Raw genomic sequence first — 20,764 nt, forward strand, 5'->3', positions numbered from 1 at the left:
TTGCGCGCGCGTGCTCCCCTCTGCCCGGCTCCATCTCTCCGCAAAGGGCTTCCCTCCTGCGCCCCTCGCCGCCGCCGCCGCTTCCCCTCCAGTCGGCGCGGGAGGCGAAGCCAGCCAGTCAGCCGCGGCCCGCCGCTCCCCAGCCCCCGCCCGCCGCCTCCTCTCTCGCCGGCGGAGCCGCCCAGAGGACAGCCTAGGGCCGGGCGGGCAGGAGGGCGGGAGGGAGGCCGCGCCACCATGCATCTGCACCAGGTGCTCACCGGGGCAGTCAACCCGGGCGACAACTGCTACTCGGTGGGCAGCGTCGAGGACACCCCCTTCACGGTGAGGGCGGGGCCCGCAGGGGGGAGGGGCGAGGGCCGGGGGGGGGGTGAGGGAGAGGGCGCCTTCGCAGGATTAGAATGATCATCATTACTATTGTGATCAAAATCCTGATGATGGGCACCCTGAAACGATCCATGCCTTCCTCAGACTGCAGTTCCACTTGCCCGGGTGCAAGTGCAATGGAATGGAATGGGGTTTACTTCTGAGCAAACGTGCATTGGAAGTCTCTTGCAGCCCCCAAATAAGCAAGGACTCTTAAGCAGTTAGCTGTTGGTATTATTATTATTATTATTATTATTAGTCATTTTATAGAAAAATAGGTGGTGGAGCTCATCCAGAGATTGTTATGCAGCTGCACCTACTATTCAATGGAGAAGGTGGGGAGGAAGAGGGGAAACCCTCAGAAAGGTTCAGCAGCTGTGCTCCTGTAAGCTCCTGCACTATTCAAGGCATTATTATTATTATTATTATTATTATTATTATTATTATTATTATTATTATTATTGCCGCTGTGCCAGCGTTCCATGTATTCTGAAGAAGTGGGCACCAGGCCATGAAAGCTTATTGCTGGAACCAAGCGTATTTGTATCTAATCTCCAGGGGGCAGCTAGATTCCTGTTGGGGAAACCAAAAGAGCCAGTCAATATTCCTAGGGAATTTGGGGAGGGGGGAGTGAGGAAGATTTTGGCAATATGCCATTTTTAAAAGGTCAGGTGTGGGGCAATTAAAAAAAAATCCAGTGGCCAACCTGTTAAGAATCATGTGGCGCTCCTGCATGGAATGGGAAGGAGCAGAGGTGTATTGGGGGTGGGGTGGGTAAAGGAAAAACCATTCGAAAGCCTGCTCAATGATTCCTAACTGATAACTTATGGAATCAGTATTTGGGATGGAAGCATTGAAGGTTTTATTGTATTTGTTTAAAAACCCCGGGTGGGATTGGGACTTCTATTTCATCTTTTAATTTTTTCTCACAACGGTCCTGTGAGGTAGGTTCGGCTGAGAATGAGCAAAGCGGGAGGCCTCCCTGGGAGTTCTGTGGCCCAGCGAGACCTGGGGCTCCCCGATCCAAATCGAACCTTTTATTCAGTAAATGGATCTCAGTGGCTTTTGCTTGGGTGCAGCCAGACTTGGAGGCTTTCTCGGCCTGTGATGTGCCTGGGAACATGCGTGTGGTTTAATGACGGTAATATCTCCCCCACCCTCCTTTGCCATGTCTATTTTTAGGTAGGGGAGAGATGATTTATTAATGGCGTTGAGTGAGCTATTCTTTGTGTGGGGTTATTTATAGATGGGAAAAGGCAGAGGCTGTCACTGGTGAGCCAGGGGTGTAGGTGAGAGCGCACAAAGTTGGTAATGGCTACTTCATCCCTCATTCGGGCTGCCTGGGGAATAGGGTGAAACTCCACTTCATTTTGTCGGTGTCCTGAGGCCCAGGGATGTGGTTCCAGTCTGTGATGGTGGGTGGAGGAGATGAGGCACTTGTATTTCCCAGAATCCCCTGGGAGGTCCACATGGGAAGAGAGAGGACATGGCATACCCTTGGCGGTGACAACTCGCTTGCAGTGGGAGAAGGGCGATAGGGTTGTAGAGGTCTCCCTTTGTTCAGTGGCTGCTGAAGGAAACATTTTTCTTAAAAAAAAATTTCCAGATTCTTATTTTGAAGTGAGAAAAAGAGCTCTGGGAAAAGCTTTGCGCTAACCAATGCTGTTCTTTGAAGGGGAAGTGTGGGGAGGGGGGGAGCACGGACATGTTAACCCAGGCAGTAATGCACTGCAAATGATGTGGGAATCTTCCGGAAAGGCTGTTTTAATGGCTCAGTGACAGGGCTCTTTTTCTGAGCTGGTGGGCTTGTGGCAAATTCTCTAAACACACAAGGCAGCAACCTTGGGGTCCTCTTTTTGCCGCTGTGTCTCTCTGCCCATATCTCAAGGTATTGCACAGCTGCTGCGACTTGTAGCATTATATTATAAAAAAGGAACGAAGTGCCATAGCAGTCCGTTCACAGTGGATTTCAGACCCGGTTAATCACCTGCAGGCTGCATTATGGAGCAGTTTTTGTTTGGGTGCTTCCCCCCACCCGCTTCCTTCCAGCATTCAGTGTCTCCAAAGGAACGGACTGTCTTGCAGACCAGACAATTGTGAAACGCTCCCCAGTAGCTCTTTCGGTTTGCAGAGAAGCGGGCCGGAAACCGGAGAGGTTGAGGAGAGCCAGGGCTATAGTCTGTCCTTCCAGCCACCCATACATCCCCACCCCCCATTAAGGAACCACAGCTAGAACTCTCTATCAGAAAATGTCAAAATCATTGTAGTTGAGCTTATGCGTTGTGCTGCTGAAATAAACCTAGTCCAGCCTCAGTTGTAAATTATAAGCATTCAAGGTCTTTCTCTGTTGTGAGTTGGCTCATCCAATAATATAATCTTCTGAATTGTCATTGTTGGCTGTTCTTTTTAGTTTCAGTGCTGTATTCTAATGATTGGTTTTCCCCAGTTGTCTGGCAGCCTCAGAGTCTGACTCTTAAAATGGACTTTACATGTTCTAGGGTCAATTATCTAATGCAGGGGTGTCAAATATGTGGCCCAAGGGCCCAATAGGCCCCTGGAGGGCTCCTATCAGGCCTCCAAGCATCTCACTGTCATCTACTTTCCTCTCTCTCGCTTCCTTCTGCATCACAGCTTGTTTTGCGGCTTGCTCAGTTGCACATGAACTAAAGAGCAAAGCAGATATTGTCTGCATTGACTGACCAGCACATGAAGTGGCTTATGTACAAAAGCTCACAATGCCCAGCCATTTCATGTTTTTCCCTGGGTCTTAGGCTCAAAACGTTGACCATGAGATTTCTGTAAATCAAAAGTAGGTTTACAACTTACAGGCACACACCTGAACAACACCTGAACAGCATACTCAAGACTGTTACAGCACAGACATTGTCTCTGGATTTTGATGCAGTAATCCAGAGCAAGAGGTGTCAGTTATCAGAAATTGTTAAACAAAATATTGCAAGAGTGCTAATCTTTGAAGCATATTTTATCTTAAGTTTTGTTAAAAATCTTTAATTGTGTTTGCCTATGTCCTTTATAAAGTTTATATCTCTGCTACCTGGCATTACATTTTATAACCCACATGGCCCGGCCCAACAAGGTCTCATTTATGTCAGATCTGGCCCTCATAACAAATGAGTTCGACACCCCTGATCTAGTGTGTGAAGAAAGTTTCGAAGGGTAGCCATGTTGGTTGCAGTAGAACAGCTAGATATTCTTATTATTTCCAATTTCTATTCTGCCCTTCCTGCTGAAGTGGGCTCAGGCAGCTTACAGCATAAAAATGTATACAACAAACCACATATATTCAAGTCTAGAAGTACACTTATTCAAGTCTTGCTGCATGTTTCATCAGACGGGGGTAGGAATGGAGATCTCAGAGTCCTCATATCCCACTCAGAAGGTGGGAGGGGTGTTGTAAAGAATTTTTGTAAAGGATGTACAGGAGTCCCGTGGCTCAAGAGTGATAAACTACGGTACTGTAGTCCAAGCTCTGCTCATGACCTGAGTTCAATCCCAGCAGAAGCTGGTTTCAGGTAGCCGGCTCAAGGTTGACTCAGCCTTCCATCCTTCTGAGGTCGGTAAAATGAGTACCCAGCTTGCTGGGAGTAAAGTGTAGATGACTGGGGAAGGCAATGGCAAACCACCCCATAAAAAAGTCTGCCATGAAAATGTGATGCGATGTCACCCCAGAGTTGGAAACGACTGGTGCTTGCACATACCTTTAAAGGATGCAAAGGTACAGTGTATATTGTAATCAGCTTGACTGGAGCAGAGGGGAAATGCTGGGGATGGGGGTAGAAAATTAGCATCTGTAGTGAAATACGAATTGTGTGTCCTTATTTAGCTGGGGGAGGGTGTGGTGGTGGTGGTGGTGGTGTTTCCATTGTTCTGAACTTGTGAATGAATTCAAGTTCCGCAATCTCACTTTGCAATTTCCCCTTGAAGTTTCTTTGTTTGAGGACTGCCACTTCTAGATCACCAACAGAATGACTTGGAAGATTAAAAATGTTCTCCCACCATTTGTTTTAAAATGCAGTTTCTGATGTTGGATTTATGTCTATTTATTCTTTTGCGTATTCTTTTGCCTGTTTGTCTGATGTAGAGTGGAAGGGCGTTGCTGGCATTTGATTGACAAGTGAATGAATCTGAGACAATATGGCTGGTGTTGTTAAGTCCGACGATCGTGTTGTCAGAGCAGATATATGGACAGAGTTGCCACCTTGGTTTCTTGCAGGCCCTAGACCCAGAGTCTGGGTCCATGTTAGGAAGGGCATTGTTGTGAGTGAGAAGTTGTGTAAGATTAAGAGGCTGTTTGTGGGCAATGGCTGCAAGAGACAAGTAGCGTTGTCCAGCATAGGCTGTAGGTCGTTAATGATGCATTGAACCAGTTTGAGCTGTGTGTGACCTCCTGCCTACGGCACTTCTCTCTCTCCCCCTCCCCCTCCACACACCCCTGTATTAAGCTAGCAGAAGGGTGGCCAAACTTGCTTAACATAAGAGCCACATAGAATACATGTCAGATGTTTGAGAGCCACAAGACATGAATGTCAGATGTTTTGAGGGAAGGAAGGAAATAGATGAAGGAGTGATAGAGAGGTGGAAATAAAGCAACTTTAACTTTAAATGCATTCTCCAAGCTGACGGCTGGCTTGGCTAGGAGAAGTGATTTAAGGGCCTTTTCCAAGCCAGCCAATGGGGTGGTGGGGGCTTCAAGAGCCAGACAACGTGTGAAACCCGCTGGGTGAGCTTGATCAGTCAGGAGGGCTTTTCTCTGTGATCTTAATTCCTGGGCAGAAACATATAGGAGAAGACAGTTCATCAGATACACCAGTCCCAAGCTGCTTAGTGCTTTAAAGGACAAAACCAAAACCTTGAACTGGGTTTAGGGAGGGATGGTGAAGATGATGATATTGGATTTATATCCCGCCCTCCGCTCTGAATCTGAGTGATAATTTATACTCCAGTGTTCACCTGGATTTTTAGAGAGGCTTACAATCTCCTTTACCTTCCTCCCCTACAACAGACACCCTGTGAGGTAGGTGGGGCTGAGAGAGCTCTCCCAGAAGCTGCCAGAGCTATGGCTGACCCAAGGCTATTCCAGCAGCTGCAAGTGGAGGAGTGGGGAAACAAACCTGGTTCTCCCAGATAAGAGTCCGCGCACTTAACCACTACAGCAAACTGAATTTTGAGAGGAGGTCCTACAACTGATAGACGAATTAAAAACTAATAAGTTACCAGGTCCAGATGGCATACATCCAAGAGTTCTGAAAGAACTCAGAGTTGAACTTGTGGATCTTCTGGCAAAAATATGTAATCTTTCATTGATATTTGCCTCCGTTCCTGAGGACTGGAAGGTAGCAAATGTCACCCCCATCTTTAAAAAGGGTTCCAGAGGGGATCCGGGAAATTACAGGCCAGTCAGTCTGACTTCAATACCGGGAAAGTTGGTAGAAACCATTATCAAGGACAGAATGAGTAGGCACATTGATGAACACGGGTTATTGAGGAAGACTCAGCATGGGTTCTGTAAGGGAAGATCTTGCCTCACTAACCTGTTACATTTCTTTCAGGGGGTGAACAAACATGTGGACAAAGGAGACCCAATATATGTTGTTTACCTTGACTTCCAGAAAGCTTTTGATAAAGTTCCTCATCAAAGGCTCCTTAGAAAGCTCGAGAGTCATGGAGTAAAAGGACAGGTCCTCTTGTGGATCAAAAACTGGCTAATTAATAGGAAGCAGAGAGTGAGTATAAATGGGCAGTCTTCACAGTGGAGGATGGTAAGCAGTGGGGTGCCGCAGGGCTCAGTACTGGGTCCCATGCTCTTTAACTTGTTCATAAATGATTTGGAGTTGGGAGTGAACAGTGAAGTGGCCAAGTTTGCAGATGACACTAAATTGTTCAGGGTGGTGAGAACCAGAGAAGATTGTGAGGAACTCCAAAGGGATCTGTTGAGGCTGGGTGAGTGGGCATCAACGTGGCAGATGAGGTTCAGTGTGGCCAAGTGCAAAGTAATGCACATTGGGGCCAAGAATTCCGGCTACAAATACAAGTTGATGGGGTGTGAATTGGCAGAGACTGACCAAGAGAGAGATCTTGGGGTCGTGGTAGATAACTCACTGAAAATGTCAAGACAGTGTGCGATTGCAATAAAAAAGGCCAACGCTATGCTGGGAATTATTAGGAAGGGAATTGAAAACACATCAGCCAGTATCATAATGCCCCTGTATAAATCGATGGTGCAGTCTCATTTGGAATACTGTGTGCAGTTCTGGTTACCGCACCTCAAAAAGGGATATTATAGCATTGGAAAAAGTGCAGAAAAGGGCAACTAGAATGATTAAAGGGTTGGAACACTTTCCCTATGAAGAAAGGATAAAACACTTGGGGCTCTTTAGTTTGGAGAAACGTTGACTGCGGGGTGACATGATAGAGGTTTACAAGATAATGCATGGGATGGAGAAAGTAGAGAAAGAAGTACTTTTCTCCCTTTCTCACAATACAAGAACTCGTGGGCATTCGATTAAATTGCTGAGCAGTCAGGTTAAAATGGATAAAAGGAAATACTTCTTCACCCAAAGAGTGATTAACATGTGGAATTCACTGCCACAGGAGGTGGTGACGGTTACAAGCATAGACAGCTTCAAGAGGGGATTAGATAAAAATATGGATCAGAGGTCCATCAGTGGCTATTAGCCACAGTGTGTGTATATATATCTGTGTGTGTGTGTGTATACATATATAAATTTTTTGGCCACTGTGTGATGCAGTGTTGGACTGGATGGGCCATTGGCCTGATCCAACATGGCTTCTCTTATGTTCTTATGTTAGCTAGTCTCATTGCTGTAGTATTGGGGTCACATCAAAAGTTACACAGTGCCATCTCTGCTGAGTGCCAGTTCCAACCCGTTTGTCATATTTTATTTCCCCATGCATGAATTTAAGCATCAAAAACAACTCGCACATTGTAGTCAGATTATTTTGCTTCTGTATCCTTCCCTCCCCAGTGTCTGGGGATCAGGCCTCCAGAACTGTCACTCGAATGGAGAGAAGCAAGGCAGACTTCTGCAGGCAGAACTGAGTTCTATGCATTGGGGTCTCTGCTTTTCAGCGCATACGGCTGGGCAGGTTAACCCTGCTGCTTCTTCAGTGAAAGGGAAGACTCCCAGTCCTTTGGGGAGGATTCTTCAGAGGCATTCCCAGAGCTGTTTTTGTAGCAGCAACTTCTTTGCATATTAGGCCACACACTCCTGATGTAGCCAATCCTCCAAGAACTTACAGGAGGCCGTGTACGAAGAGCCCTGTAAGCTCCAGGAAGATTGGCTACATCAGGGATGTGTGGTCTAATATGCAAAGGAGTTCCTGCTACAAAAAAAGCCCTGGGCATTCCTGAGCTCAGGTCTCACAGACCAGTTGCGGGTTGGTCATCTGGAGGATCTTAATTCCTCAGAGAAGCAACAGTGTCCTGTTCCTGCAGATTATCGGTACCCTTTGAAGGAATGAAAGCATCCAACGGTGACCTTGCAACTGACCTATAAAGGCAGGAGTTTCCAGACCTCTCCGTCGCAGGTCCTGGTCATCAATTGTCTGGCAATCCCCGCAGCAGGGGAAGCAGAAGAGGCTGCTGCTTTAGCTGGTTCACCTTTAGGGTGCCTTCCGGCTGTTATATATGATGTGGAATGGATCTTACACAATGCCTTGGCAGCAGAAATGAGCAATTATTGCCTTCACTAGCAATTGTTGCCTCTGTCTTCATCTCAGTTAGGCTTTCAGTAGGCCTAATAGAAAGTTCGGAGTTTCTATATTTTATGCAGAAGGGAATGTGCAGCAATAAGACCTGCATTGGGGCAGTTGTGTTTTGAACATAACTCTCAAGAGGTAGGGAAAATTGGAGAGAGGTCACAACTGGACAATATAAAAAAACAGCCAAGAGGTTATAGTGACCAAATAACTATGCTATAATAATAACAAAAATAGTGAAATACGTTATACAGCAAGCATCACAATTCTTGTAGGAGGAGTCCCGATGTACAGGAAGTCAACTTGACCAGTCCTGCTTCGATTATTCTTCTAGCATGGGGTGCTCCATAATAAACTTGTTCGTAAAAGATGTGGAAGTTCATTGTCAATTGCACAAGAGTCTTATTTGCATTCCAAAAACTGCAAAAACATTTTGAGTGTAGTGCTGGATAAAATTTACTTGGAGACTTTTCAGTCCCTTTGGATTGTTGAATTTTTTTTGCAGTAGGACTCCTACAAGAATTTTGATACTTGCTGTGTAATGTATTTCACTGTTTTTGTTATTATTATAGCATAGTTATTTGGTCACTATAACCTCCTGGGTTTTTTATAGTGTTTTGAACATATGCAGGACTTTTTTTGAACAGGAACGCACAGGAACTCAGTTCTGGCTGGCTTGGCATCAGTTGTTCAATTGCACAGTCGAGTCCGACTCTTTGCGACCCCATGGACAAAGTCACGCCAGGCCCTCCTGTCCACCACCATCCTCCGAAGTCTGCTCAAATTCGTGTTTGTTACATCAGTAACACTGTCCAGCCATCTCATCTTTTGCCGTCCCCTTCTTCTTTTGCCTTCTGTTTTTCCCAGCATCAGGTCTTCTCCAGGGAGTGCTCCCTTCTCATTTGGTGGCCAAAGTATTTGAGCTTCAGCTTCAGCATCTGACCTTCCAGGGAACAGTCAGGGTTGATTTCCATTAGGACTGATTTGATCTTCTTGCAGTCCAAGGGACTCCCAAAAGAGTCTTCTCCAGCACCACATCTCAAAAGCATCTATTGTTCTCAGCCTTCCTTATGGTATCATTATTATTGGCATCAGGGGGTAGCATAATATGCAAATGAGTTCCTGCTGGGGTTTTTCTCCAGAAAAAGCCCTGGACACACGAAGCTGCCTTATACTGAGTCAGAACATTGGTCCACGAAAGTCAGACCAGCGGTGGCTCTTCAGAGGTCCAGGCAGAGGTCTTTCATTTCACCTGCTACCTGATCCCTTTTTTAAAATAGAGATACCAGGGATTGAATGTGGGATTTTCTGCATGAGCTACAGCCCCTCCACTAGTGTAGTCCCTTTAGTCAAGAGGGTACAGCCATATTCATTCAGGAAGCTGTAATTATTTTGGCTGAAAGGTATTTTGCACCATTATATTGTTTTGGCCTTGAATGTCTGTTTGTCTCTTAGAAGGGATGCTACTAGTGGATGGTGGATTCTAGTAAAGTTGTGATGCCTCAGTGTGCTGAAAATAAAATACAGGGAGTGGCAGAGCACGTGAAGTTTGCAAAACGTATTAGAAGCAACTTTTTTACAGATCATGCTCTTTGTGTCCAGTGACTATAATAAATGATGTGCCTTTGACCTACATATATAAATGCAAGATATCAAAGCAGCTGTTCACTGAGAACACTTTAAAAGTCTTGCCAACAAAAGTTCATTACATCCATTAGCAGCTAGTGTCTTTTGTAGCTATTCCTTGCAAGACTCTAGAAACCATAGAACCAGACCATGAAAACTCTGTATCCATCACAACATAAAGCATCCATGTACCGTTGCTCAAAACTGAATTTAGCAGAAATGGCAGGGTTCTGGTCTCTGAAGTTCTTTAGCACTCATCTGTTTGTTTCAATGCTGTTGGCCCTGTTTCAGGTAGCCAGCTCAAGGTTGACTTAGCTTTCCATCCTTTCGAGGTCAGTAAAATGAGTACCCAGCTTGCTGATGGGAAAGTGTAGATGACTAGGGAAGGCAATGGCAAACCACCCCATAAAAAGTCCACCAAGAAAATGTCCTGATGTGATCTCACCCCATGGTAACAATTCGGTGCTTGCACAGGAGACTACCTACCTTTTTATACCTTACTGCTCAGACTGGGTAAATCCTTTATTGCTACAACCTCCTCAGTTACAGACGGAATCATAAATAATATTGTATGTGTGAATATTCAAGGATAATTAAAGTTACGTGTGTGTTGTGTGCCATGAAGGCACTTCCAATCACCAACCTCCAAAATGTCCTATGATGGACAGCCTAGCTCTGGTCTTGCAAACTTAGGCAACTTGAATTCTGCTGGTATATGGCCCAATAAAAATATAGCATTAGTTTTTAGCCTTGGTTCAAAGATCAGAATTATCTCATGGGAAGTCTGTGGCTGCCCTATCTTCCAAGCATATGGCCCTTTTTTTGTTGATGTCTGGTGTTATCGATGGAGTAGAATGACACATGCGCTGAGGTTAATGCTGTGGTTTTCTTTAACTTGCATTTTCAAGCAGCCTTGATATCTTGGCTGCAGACTGTGGTCTGAAGAGGACCGTTGCTAGTTTTGTGATGAGGCAGACATCGCGATGCATCCTGGTTCACTGAAAAAAAGAGAGAGCAGGTTTTGCCAAATGGGGTTGCCTTGGGAGACCCTTCCCAACTCTAGAAGGACCTAGTTCAGCTCCCTGCTTAGTAAAAGAATCTGCGCATATGAGGAAGCCACAAACAGGGCTCCCCCGATCTCTGACTAATGAGGATAAAATCAGGAAACATGTTATTTGCTTATTTAGATACAGCATTTATTAGCTGTAAAGTTGTCACCCTCCTAGAGAGCTCCCCTATTACAGTTGATTTCTGGATGACCAAGATCCCCTGGAAAAAACAGCTGCTTTGGAGGGTGGGGTCTCTGGCTTTCTACCCTGCCAAAGTCTCTCCCTTCCACCAAACACGCCCTTCTCAGGCTCCCCCCCCCCTACAATCTCCAGGTTTTTCCTAACCCAGAGCTGGCAATCCTAATTAGCTGCCTTTTCACCCTACAGACATCAAAGTGGCTTTCAACATAAATAAAACAATGATTAAAAATAGATGAAAGACCATAATTGAAAACTTCCAATAAGTAAAACTAAAACAGTCAAATAAAGCTACTGATGGACCTTTGCTCCATATATTTTTCCAATCCCCTCTTGAAGCTGGCTATGCTTGTAGCCACCACCACCTCCTGTGGCAGTGAATTCCATGTGTTAATAACCCTTTGGGTGAAGAAGTATTTCCTTTTATCCGTTTTAACGCGACTGCTCAGCAATTTCATCGAATGCTCACAAGTTCTTGTATTATGAGAAAGGGAGAAAAGTACTTCTTTCTCTACCTTCTCCATCCCATACATAATCTTGTAAACCTGTATCATATCACCCCACAGTCGACATTTCTCCAAGCTAAAGAGCCCCAAGCTTTTTGAGGTGCAGTGACCAAAATTGTACACAGTATTCCATCATACAAAATTGTACACAGACCATACCATTGATTTATACAGGGGCATTATGATACTGGCTGATTTGTTTTCAGTTCCCTTCCTAATAATTCCCAGCATGGTGTTGGCCTTTTTTATTACAACCGCACGCTATCTTGACATTTTTAGTGAGTTATCTACCACGACCTCAAGTCTCTGGTCAGTTTCTGCCAGTTCACAACCCATCAACTTGTATTTGTAGCTGGGATTTTTGACCCCAATGTGCATTAGTTTGCACTTAGCCACACTGAACCTCATCTGCCACATTGACGCCCACTCACCCAGCCTCAACAGATCCCTTTGGAGTGCCTCACAATCTTCTCTAGTTCTCACCACCCTGAACAATTTAGTGTCATCTGCAAACTTGGCCACTTCACTGCTTACTACCAACTCCAGATCATTAATGAACAAGTTAAAGAGCATGGGACCCAGTACTGAGCCCTGCGGCACCTCACTGCTTACCGTCCTCCACTGCGAAGACTGCCCATTTATACTCACCCTCTGCTTCCTATTAATTAGCCAGTTTTTGATCCACAAGAGGACCTGTCCTTTTACTCCATGACTCTTGAGCTTACTAAGGAGCCTTTGATGAGGAACTTTATCAAAAGCTTTCTGGAAGTCAAGGTAAACAACATCTATTGGGTTCCCTTTGTCCACATGTTTGTTCACCCCCTCAAAGAACTGTAACAGGTTAGTGAGGCAAGATCTTCCCTTACAGAACCCATTCTTCCTCAATAACTTGTGTTCATCAATGTGCCTACTCATTCTGTCCTTGATAATGGTTTCTACCAACTTTCCCGGTATTGAAGTCAGTCTGACTGGCCTGTAGTTTCCCGGATCTCCTCTGAAACCCTTTTTAAAGATGGGGGTGACATTTGCTACCTTCCAGTCCTCAGGAACAGAGGCAGATTTCAATGAAAGATTACATATACTTGTCAGGCGATCCGGAAGTTCGCTTTTGAGTTCTTTCAGAACCCTTGGATGTATGCCGTCCAGATCTGGTGACTTATTAGTTTTTAATTCGTCAATCAGTTGTAGGACCTCGTCTCTTGTCACCTCAATCTGACTCAGGTTTTTCAACACCCCTTCCAAAATTAGTGGTTCTGGAGTGGGCAAACACTTCTCATCTTCCACAGTGAAGACGGAGGCAAAAAATGCATTCAGCTTCTCAGCCATTTCCCTATCCTCCTTTGACCCCTTGGTCACCCAAGGGCCCCACTGCCTCCCTGGCTGGTTTCCTGCTTCTAATATATTTGAAGAAATTTTTATTGTTGGTCTTTATGTTTTTTGCTATATGCTCCTCATAGCCCCTTTTTGCCTGCCTTATCACAGTCTTGCATTTGATTTGCCACAGCCTGTGTTCCCTTTAATTAATCTCACTTGGACTAGCTTTCCACCCCTTAAAGGAATCCTTCTTACCTTTTACAGCTTCCATTACTTTGTTAACCATGCAGGCCTTTTCTTATACCTGTTCATGCCTTTCCTAACTTGTTGTATATATTTTGTCTGAGCTTCTAGGATTGTAGTTTTAAATAGCCTCCAAGCTTCCCCAAGGGTTTTGACTGTATTTACCTTTTCTTTCAGTTTCTCTTCACATGCCTCCTCATCTCAGAGAATTTACCCCTTTTAAAGTTAAACGTGGTTGTTCTGGTCTTTTGGGGCAACTCCCTATTTATACAAATGGTGAAATCAATAACGTTATGGTCACTGCTCCCAAGCGATGCGATCACTTTTACATCTCTCATCAAGTCTTGAGCATTACTGAGGACCAAATCCAGGATCTCTCCACCCCTGGTAGGTTCTGTGACCATTTGCTCCATAGCACAATCATTGAGAGTATCTAGAAACTCAATCTCTTTCTCTCGACCAGAACACAGATTGACCCAATCAATCTGCAGGTAGTTAAAATCACCAATTATGACAAAGTTTTTACATTTAGCCACTATCTTTAATTCTTCCATCATATTATAATCGTCCTCTATCTTTTGATTTGGTGGGCGATAACAAACTCTCATAGTTAAATTTCCTTTTGGACCCTCTATTTCGACCCAAAGTATTTCTAGAAGGGAATCTAATTCTCTGACCTCAGTCTTACTGGACTGTATACCCTCTCTGGCATACAGAGCCACCCCACCTCCTACCCTTCCCTCCCTATCCTTCCGATATAACATATCTAGGAATCACTGTGTCCCACTGATTCTCCTCATTCCACCAAGTTTCTGAAATTCCCACAATGTCTATGTTTCCCCCCAACACTAAATATTCAACTCACCAATTTTACTTTGAACACTTCTAGCATTTGTATACAAACATCTATAATTTCCCAGGCAAGTTAGGCCCGCAACCTTCCTCCTGCTGCCTCGAGACTTTGGCAGACGGTCCATACTGTTTGTCATCACCATCTCAGTGGACAACTCTGATCCAGTGTGGGCAAGTGCAAAGTAATGGAAGCTGGAGCCAAAAAATGTAATTATAAATATACATTGGCAGTAACTGACCAGGAGAGAGATCTTGGAGTCATGGTAGATAAGTGCCTGAAAATGTCAACTTTGTGTGTGACTGCAGTTTAAAAAAAGCAAATGCTTTGCTAGGGATTGAAAACAAATCAGCCAGTATCATAATGTCCCTGTGGTGTGGCCTCATTTGGAATGTTATATAGTTCTGGTCACCGCACCTCAAAAAAGATATAATGTAGGGGAAAATGCAGAAAAGGGCAACTAAAATGATTAAGGGGATGGAACACTTTCCCTATGAAGAATGGTTAGAGAGGTTAGGGCTCTTTAGCTTGGAGAAATGATGATTAAGGGATGACATGATAGAGGTTTACAAGATTATGCATGAAATAGAGAAGATAAAGAAAAAAGTATTTTTCTCCCTTTCCCATAATACAAGAACTTGTGGACACTCAAATTAATGAGCAGTGGCACAGAGTGGTAAAGCTGCAGTAAAGCAGTCTGAGCTCTCTGCTCACAACCTGAGTTCGATCCCAGCGGAAGCTGGGTTCAGGTAGCCAGTTCAAGGTTGACTCAGCCTTCCATCCTTCCAAGGTTGGTAAAATGAGTCCCCAGCTTGTTGGGGGGAAAGTGTAGATGACTGGGGAAGGCAATGGCAAACCAACCCCATTAAAAGTCTGCTGTGGAAACAACTGGTGTTTGCACAGGGGATTACCTTTTTTTAGAGAGCCCTGTAGCGCAGAGTGATAAAGCTGTAGTACTGCAGTCCAAGCTCTCTGCTCACAACCTGAGTTCGATCCTGGCGGAAACTGGGTTCAGGTAGCTGACTCAAGGTTGACTCAGCCTTCCATCCTTCCAAGGTGGGTAAAATGAGTGCCCAACTTGCTGGGGGGAAAGCGTAGATGACTGGGGAAGGCAATGACAAACCACTCTGTAAAAAGTGTGCCACCCCAGAGTCAGAAACGACTGGTGCTTGCACAGGACTACCTTTTTTTTCTTTTTAGGTTTAGAACAGAGGAAGCCGTTCTTTACCTAAAACATAATTAACACATGAAATTTCCTACTGCAGGAAGTGGCAGTGGCTCCAAGCATAGGCAGCTTCAACTTGGGGTTGGATAAGCATATGGAGCAGAGGTTCCATCAGTGGTTATATTCGCCACAAGGTATAGATACCTGGGGCAGTGATGCTCTGTCTTCTTGGTGCTTGAGAGGGGGACAACAGTGGGAGGGCTTCAGGAGTTCTGGACCGCTGGTGGACCTCCTAATGGCACCTTCTTTTGGCCACTGTGTGAAACAGAGTGTTGAACTGGGTGGGCCACTGGCCTGATCCATCATGGTTGTTCTTAAGTCCTCAAGTATTGCAGCATGGTTTTTTTGAGTGGCTTACTTTGCAGTGAAAGGCTATTCGTTCAGAAAATTAATTAGTTAGTTGTGATGGTTAATTAGGAATGTAAATACCTATTGAATGCTGGTGTGGAAATCTGTTGCAGTGTTCTTGAACAGAGCACAGATGTGCACGGATGGTATAATAATGCAGCATTCTCTTGCGCAGCCAAACAGGAACAAGCTGTACATTTGCAGAGATGTACCTGGTGCCGTTGCAGAATCATGCAGTTTCTGCTCAGTTCACCTGAATATTGGACAGTTGCTTGAAGTTCAGATAGTGATATTTTTTGCAGTCTGGGTCAGCATCAGCTGCTGAAAGTGCAATTAAATGTCTGTTTCGCCACAACTAATTTGAAGTTAATGTTTACTTTGGAGAGCATGTGCTTTGAATGTCAAATGACCCAGCAGCAGTCCCTGATCTCAAATAGCAGGTACTGGATGAGGCCTCTCTGTACCTCAGGCTCTTATGAACTGCTGCTAGGTCAGAGCAGACTATGCTAAGTTTTGTGCACAGCTGCTAGGTCAGAGCAGACTATGCTAAGTTTTGTGCACAGAGAAGAAGAAGAAGACATTGAATTTATATCCCATCTTTCACTCTGAATCTCAGAGTCTCAGAGTGACTTACAATCTCCTTTCCTTTCCTCCCCCACAACAGACACCCTGTGAGGTGGGTGGGGCTGAGAGAGCTCTTACAGCAGCTGCCCTTTCAAGGACAACTCCTATGAGAGCTATGGCTGACCCAAGGCCGTTCCAGCAGCTGCAAGTGGAGGAGTGGGGAATCAAACCCGTTTCTCCCAGATAAGAGTCCACACACTTAACCACTACACCAAACTGGCTGCAGGTTTGTGTGTGGTCATTGCTAGAAGAACCAGCCACAGTTCTGAATATCCAAAGGGAGACAGCATCGATATGCGGCCACATTCAGGTTCATTGAAATGGAGCAGAGGTCCGTCAGTGGCTGTGTGAGCCACAAGGAACAGATGGAATGCTCTGTCTGGGGCAGTGATGCTCTGTATTCTTGGTCCTTGGGGAGCCAATAATGGGAGGGCTTCTAGAGTTCTGGCCCTTCTGGTGGACCTCTTGATGAAGAGTGTTGGACTGGATGGGCCATTGACCTCATCTAACATGACTTCTCCTATGTTCAATAGATAGCTGATATGTCATTGACTTTGGCTTGAATTTATCAGGAATGCTAGCAAGTCCAGATGACTCTAGAATTCATAGTCCTTCAAGGAAGAGAGAGAGCTGGCTAAACTGTCTTTTCCAGGGCTTTTTTTTGTAGCAAGTACTCATTTGCATATTAGGCCACACCCCTCTTATGTAGCCAGTCTTCCAAGAGTTTACAGGGCTATTCTTACAGTTCTGTAAGCTCTTGGAGGATTGGCTACATCAGGGGTGTGTGTCCTAATAGGCAAAGGAGTTCCAGCTACCAAAAAAGCCCTGCCGAAAGGTGATTTTTTCTTTGTAGCATTCAAATGGATGGATGGGCTTTCTAGACTATGTTCTTCGTTCTGTTTATGTTTGCCTTTTTTGTAGAACAAGCACTTTTCCAATAAATATTATAGGGTGTTTTGTTTTTAAAGAAGTAATCTATTCTGTCCCATGCCTGAGCTGGACAGCTGACCCTAGCCTGATTCAGGGTTGCTACAAAGAGGCAGGCAATGGGGAACCACTTCCGAAGTCTCTTGCCTTGAAAACCCTACAGAGTTGCCATAAACCGGCTGTGACTTAACAGCATTTTCCACCACCCTTCTGTCCCATGCTCTTAAAGAATATAGGTTTGTGAATGCAGCTTCCAGCATTGAGACAAATGAATAATATACAATAATCCCCACTCTGCCATGGTGAGATAACAGATGGTCAGTTGACTGGCACACCAGCCATAAAGACGGCACAACTCTGACTGGGTCCTGAAGGTTGCCCCAGTTTTCTATCATTGGTGCAGACGGGAGGGGCTTTTCTATAATCAAACGAGATACCTTTGTTCTCCCCCCCACACACACCCCCCCGCTGTAGCTTTTTCTGCACCAGCATTTGGTTTGCACCCCATAACTGCAGCCAGGGAGAGGACGTGGGCTGCTGGCTTACTGCATCACGTAGGTGTCTTAAGGAATCTGTCCGTTTCTTGCTGGTTCTGAAAAACCAGCAGCGTCTCATGCAGGGGAAAGCTTTGGTCTTTCTGTGACGGTGCAGGCCTTGGAGAATGTGCAGCCAGTAAACCTAAGCAGAATGGGTCCTAGGATGCTTACATTGGCTTGATCTCATGTTTCCGTGGCACCAGAGTGCGTTGCTGACTGCTGTTTTGCTGGAGACGGGCATGAAGCGATTGTGAAGGGAATTCCCAGGGCCTTCTTGTGCTCGCCTTCTCTCACTCCTCTAGCAGATCTGATCTGATGATTTTGAAGAGGATGGTGTGGCGGGCCCATGGATGAAGCCTGTTCACAAGGGGACTTCCCCTGCAGATCTCCTTCATGGACTTAGAGGTTCGTCTCCGGCGGGGAGGCAGTTGAGAGAATCCACCCTGTGTCTCTTAACATTCTCAACTGCGAGTCATGGTTGTTGGCCTCAGTGGTTCTGAGCCTGTTCTCAGTCTGGCTTCAGGTTGGTGGGAAGGGGGGGCACCAGCGGTCCTCCAGTGCCACCCCCAGTTGCTCCGAAAACTTGCACCCTCGTCTCTTGGAGGAGCAAGCAGCACGTGATCCTTTCACACTTCCCTTAAGCCCCAGAACTGCCTGCAGCATCCCAAAGGAACAACCAGGCATAAACAAAAGGGTGAGTGTTGGCTAGTTGGTCTCCACCTCCCCTACATCGCAGGGCTGTTGTGAGGATAAAACAGGGAACACTGACCCAAGATAGATGAATGGATGGTGTTGTTGTTTTTTTGTAGCAGGAACTCCTTTGCATATTAGGCCATACACCCCTGAGGTAGCCAGTCCTCCTGGAGCTTAATAAGCAAAGGAGTTCCTGCTACAAAAATAACCCTGGGCCCAACCTCTGTGTAAGGCACCTTCAAGCATTCAGCCCCAGCACTGAAACTTGTTCTCTAAGCATTAAACTGGGGTATGGCAGCTGCATACACTGCCCCATCATCCTGGGCCAAGCCATTCATACTTAAAATGCTATGTTTTACAAGCATGGATCATAGATTGCCAGTGTCCAACAACAAAACCCTTTTCTCAGCTTGTGGTCATGCAATGGGCATGTATGCTGAAGAGTTCCATGTACCTAATGTGAGTGTAACCAGGTCTTTTTTTGTAGCAGGAACTCCCTTGCATATTAGGCCACACACCCCTGATTTAGCCAATCCTCCAAGAGCTTACAGGGCTCTTAGTACAGGGCCTATTGTAAGCTCCAGGAGGATTGGCTGCATCAGGGGTGTATGGCCTAATATGCAAAGGAGTTCCTGCTGCAAAAAAAAGCCCTGGATAGATGGATGCAGGCCTCAGATTCCGTGGGAGCTCACAGGAGCACAGCTCCTGAACCTTTCTGAGAGTGCCACCTCCTTGTCCATTGAATAGTAGGTGCAGCTGCATAACAATCCCTGGACGAGCTCTACCACCTATTTTTCTACAAAATGACCCCTGGATGGATAGATGAGCAGGCAGGCAGGCATTGGCCTTCCCTGCCACAGTTTCAAGGCACTGGGGACCATTTACCGCCTGTTTCCCCTAGGTCTGAACATGCAAGGGAGAGAATTTTGGCAGCAAAGCTCGTTGCTCCGCTGCCTTGCGAGGTTGCCCACATGGTTGTGGATTCAGAGAGCCAATATGTTGTAAAGGCAACATACCTACCAAGCTTCATGTGCAATTGGAGGACGTGTCGGCCTCTCTGGGCACACGCACTCTCCAGATGAGCGTGCAGCCCAGGGGCACTCAACACGTGTTGCTTGTCATCTGGAGAGCGGCTTTCTTCAGCACTGGGCCTCATGTCGGAAGGTGGTTCTGCCTTGTTTTCCTGGGCAGGTGAGAAATGGCACACTTGTTGCAAACGTCTGAACCATATTTATAAGTTGGAAGATTCTCTGGTTGGCACTTCTCTGAAGCCAGCTTCCGCACCCTACTGGGTCTTTGCCCTGGGCTCAGACAGGGCCAGACATCAGCCCTCCCACTGGGCTTTGCCAAAGCCTGCAGTGCATCTGCTGGTTTCTGAGCCTCCTGCAAAGTCATTCTGTCAGCTCGGAGGGCTCCGTCTCCTTTCCCGTTGCAGGTAGCAGTCGTGACAGAAAAGCATAGCAGACTCCGTGTGTGGGTGGTCCTTCTGCTGACTTCCTCGAGTGTTTTGTTGAGAGAGGATTTTTTTGTCATTCCCAAACCTGCTAATCTGCAGTGCTTACACATTGCTGTCAGAAGGAGCGGGCGGGGGGGGGGGGGAGGCTGGCTGGCTGGCTGGCTTGCCACAGGATTTGCTCTCTCTTTTTAGGGGTCTCTCCCAATTTAGTTCGCTTTGGCTTTCTCCAGGCTTCAAAATATGAGAGGTCTAAGACCCTGCTTAGCTTTGACTGCATACTTCTTTCAAGAAACATTTATTAGCCTATATGAGTTTGGAAGGGGGAGGGGTTTGGGGGGGTGAGCATTGTTGTCTGTACAGGCCTAGGGTTACAGGGGAATCCCCTGGTTTAGAGGCCCTCCCCCTGCTTCAGGGTTATCAGAAAGCAGGAGGGGTGGAGTTGAATGTCCACTGGGCACTGCCTCTGTACCAAACCCGGAAGCTGCAGCTGGTGCAGAATGCAGCAGCCAGACTGTTGCTGGGGCTTCCTAAATGGGAGCACATACAGCCTGGGCTGCGCGAACTGCACTGGCTGCCAGTTATATACCGGGTTAGTTACAAAGTGCTGGTTATTACCTTTAAAGCCCTATATGGTCGAGGACCTGCCTACCTTAGGGACCGTCTCTCCCCATAAGAACCCCAGAGAGCACTGAGGTCAGCCGGGAAAAACTTGTTGACTATTCCCGGACCGAGAGAGGTGAAGCTGCAATGTACCCGTAACCGGGCCTTCTCCTCCATAGCTCCGAGCCTATGGAACCAACTTCCAGAGGAAATGTGGGCCCTGCGGGACCTTGAACAGTTCCGCAGGGCCTGCAAGACCTTCCTCTTCCGACTGGCTTTCGCTGATGAAAATGGAAATTGCTAAGGAAACCGCCATCATAAAACGTAAACATAGCATTAGCACTTTTACTAATTTAACTTAATTTAATTTTAAAACTTAAGCAGATTTTTAATTAAAATGTTTATGATGTTTAAACGTAATTTTATCTATTTGTATAATTTAAACCCGAATGATGTTGTTAGC

At 45.9% G+C, this 20,764-nt stretch overlaps 1 protein-coding gene across 8 annotated transcripts in view; it reads left to right on the top strand.

Moving 5' to 3' along the window:
* Positions 1–237: 237 nt before the first annotated feature.
* Positions 238–20,764, top strand: part of DMXL2 (Dmx like 2) — a 129,821-nt gene continuing 109,294 nt past the window's right edge. For all 8 annotated transcript variants that reach the window (XM_060260326.1, XM_060260331.1, XM_060260328.1 and 5 more), the window contains exon 1: positions 238–324. In XM_060260326.1, coding sequence (XP_060116309.1) covers positions 238–324 — 87 coding nt within the window. The remainder of the gene's footprint in view (positions 325–20,764) is intronic.

Source organism: Heteronotia binoei, chromosome 19 (assembly GCF_032191835.1).
Source record: "Heteronotia binoei isolate CCM8104 ecotype False Entrance Well chromosome 19, APGP_CSIRO_Hbin_v1, whole genome shotgun sequence".
NCBI lineage: Eukaryota > Metazoa > Chordata > Lepidosauria > Squamata > Gekkonidae > Heteronotia > Heteronotia binoei.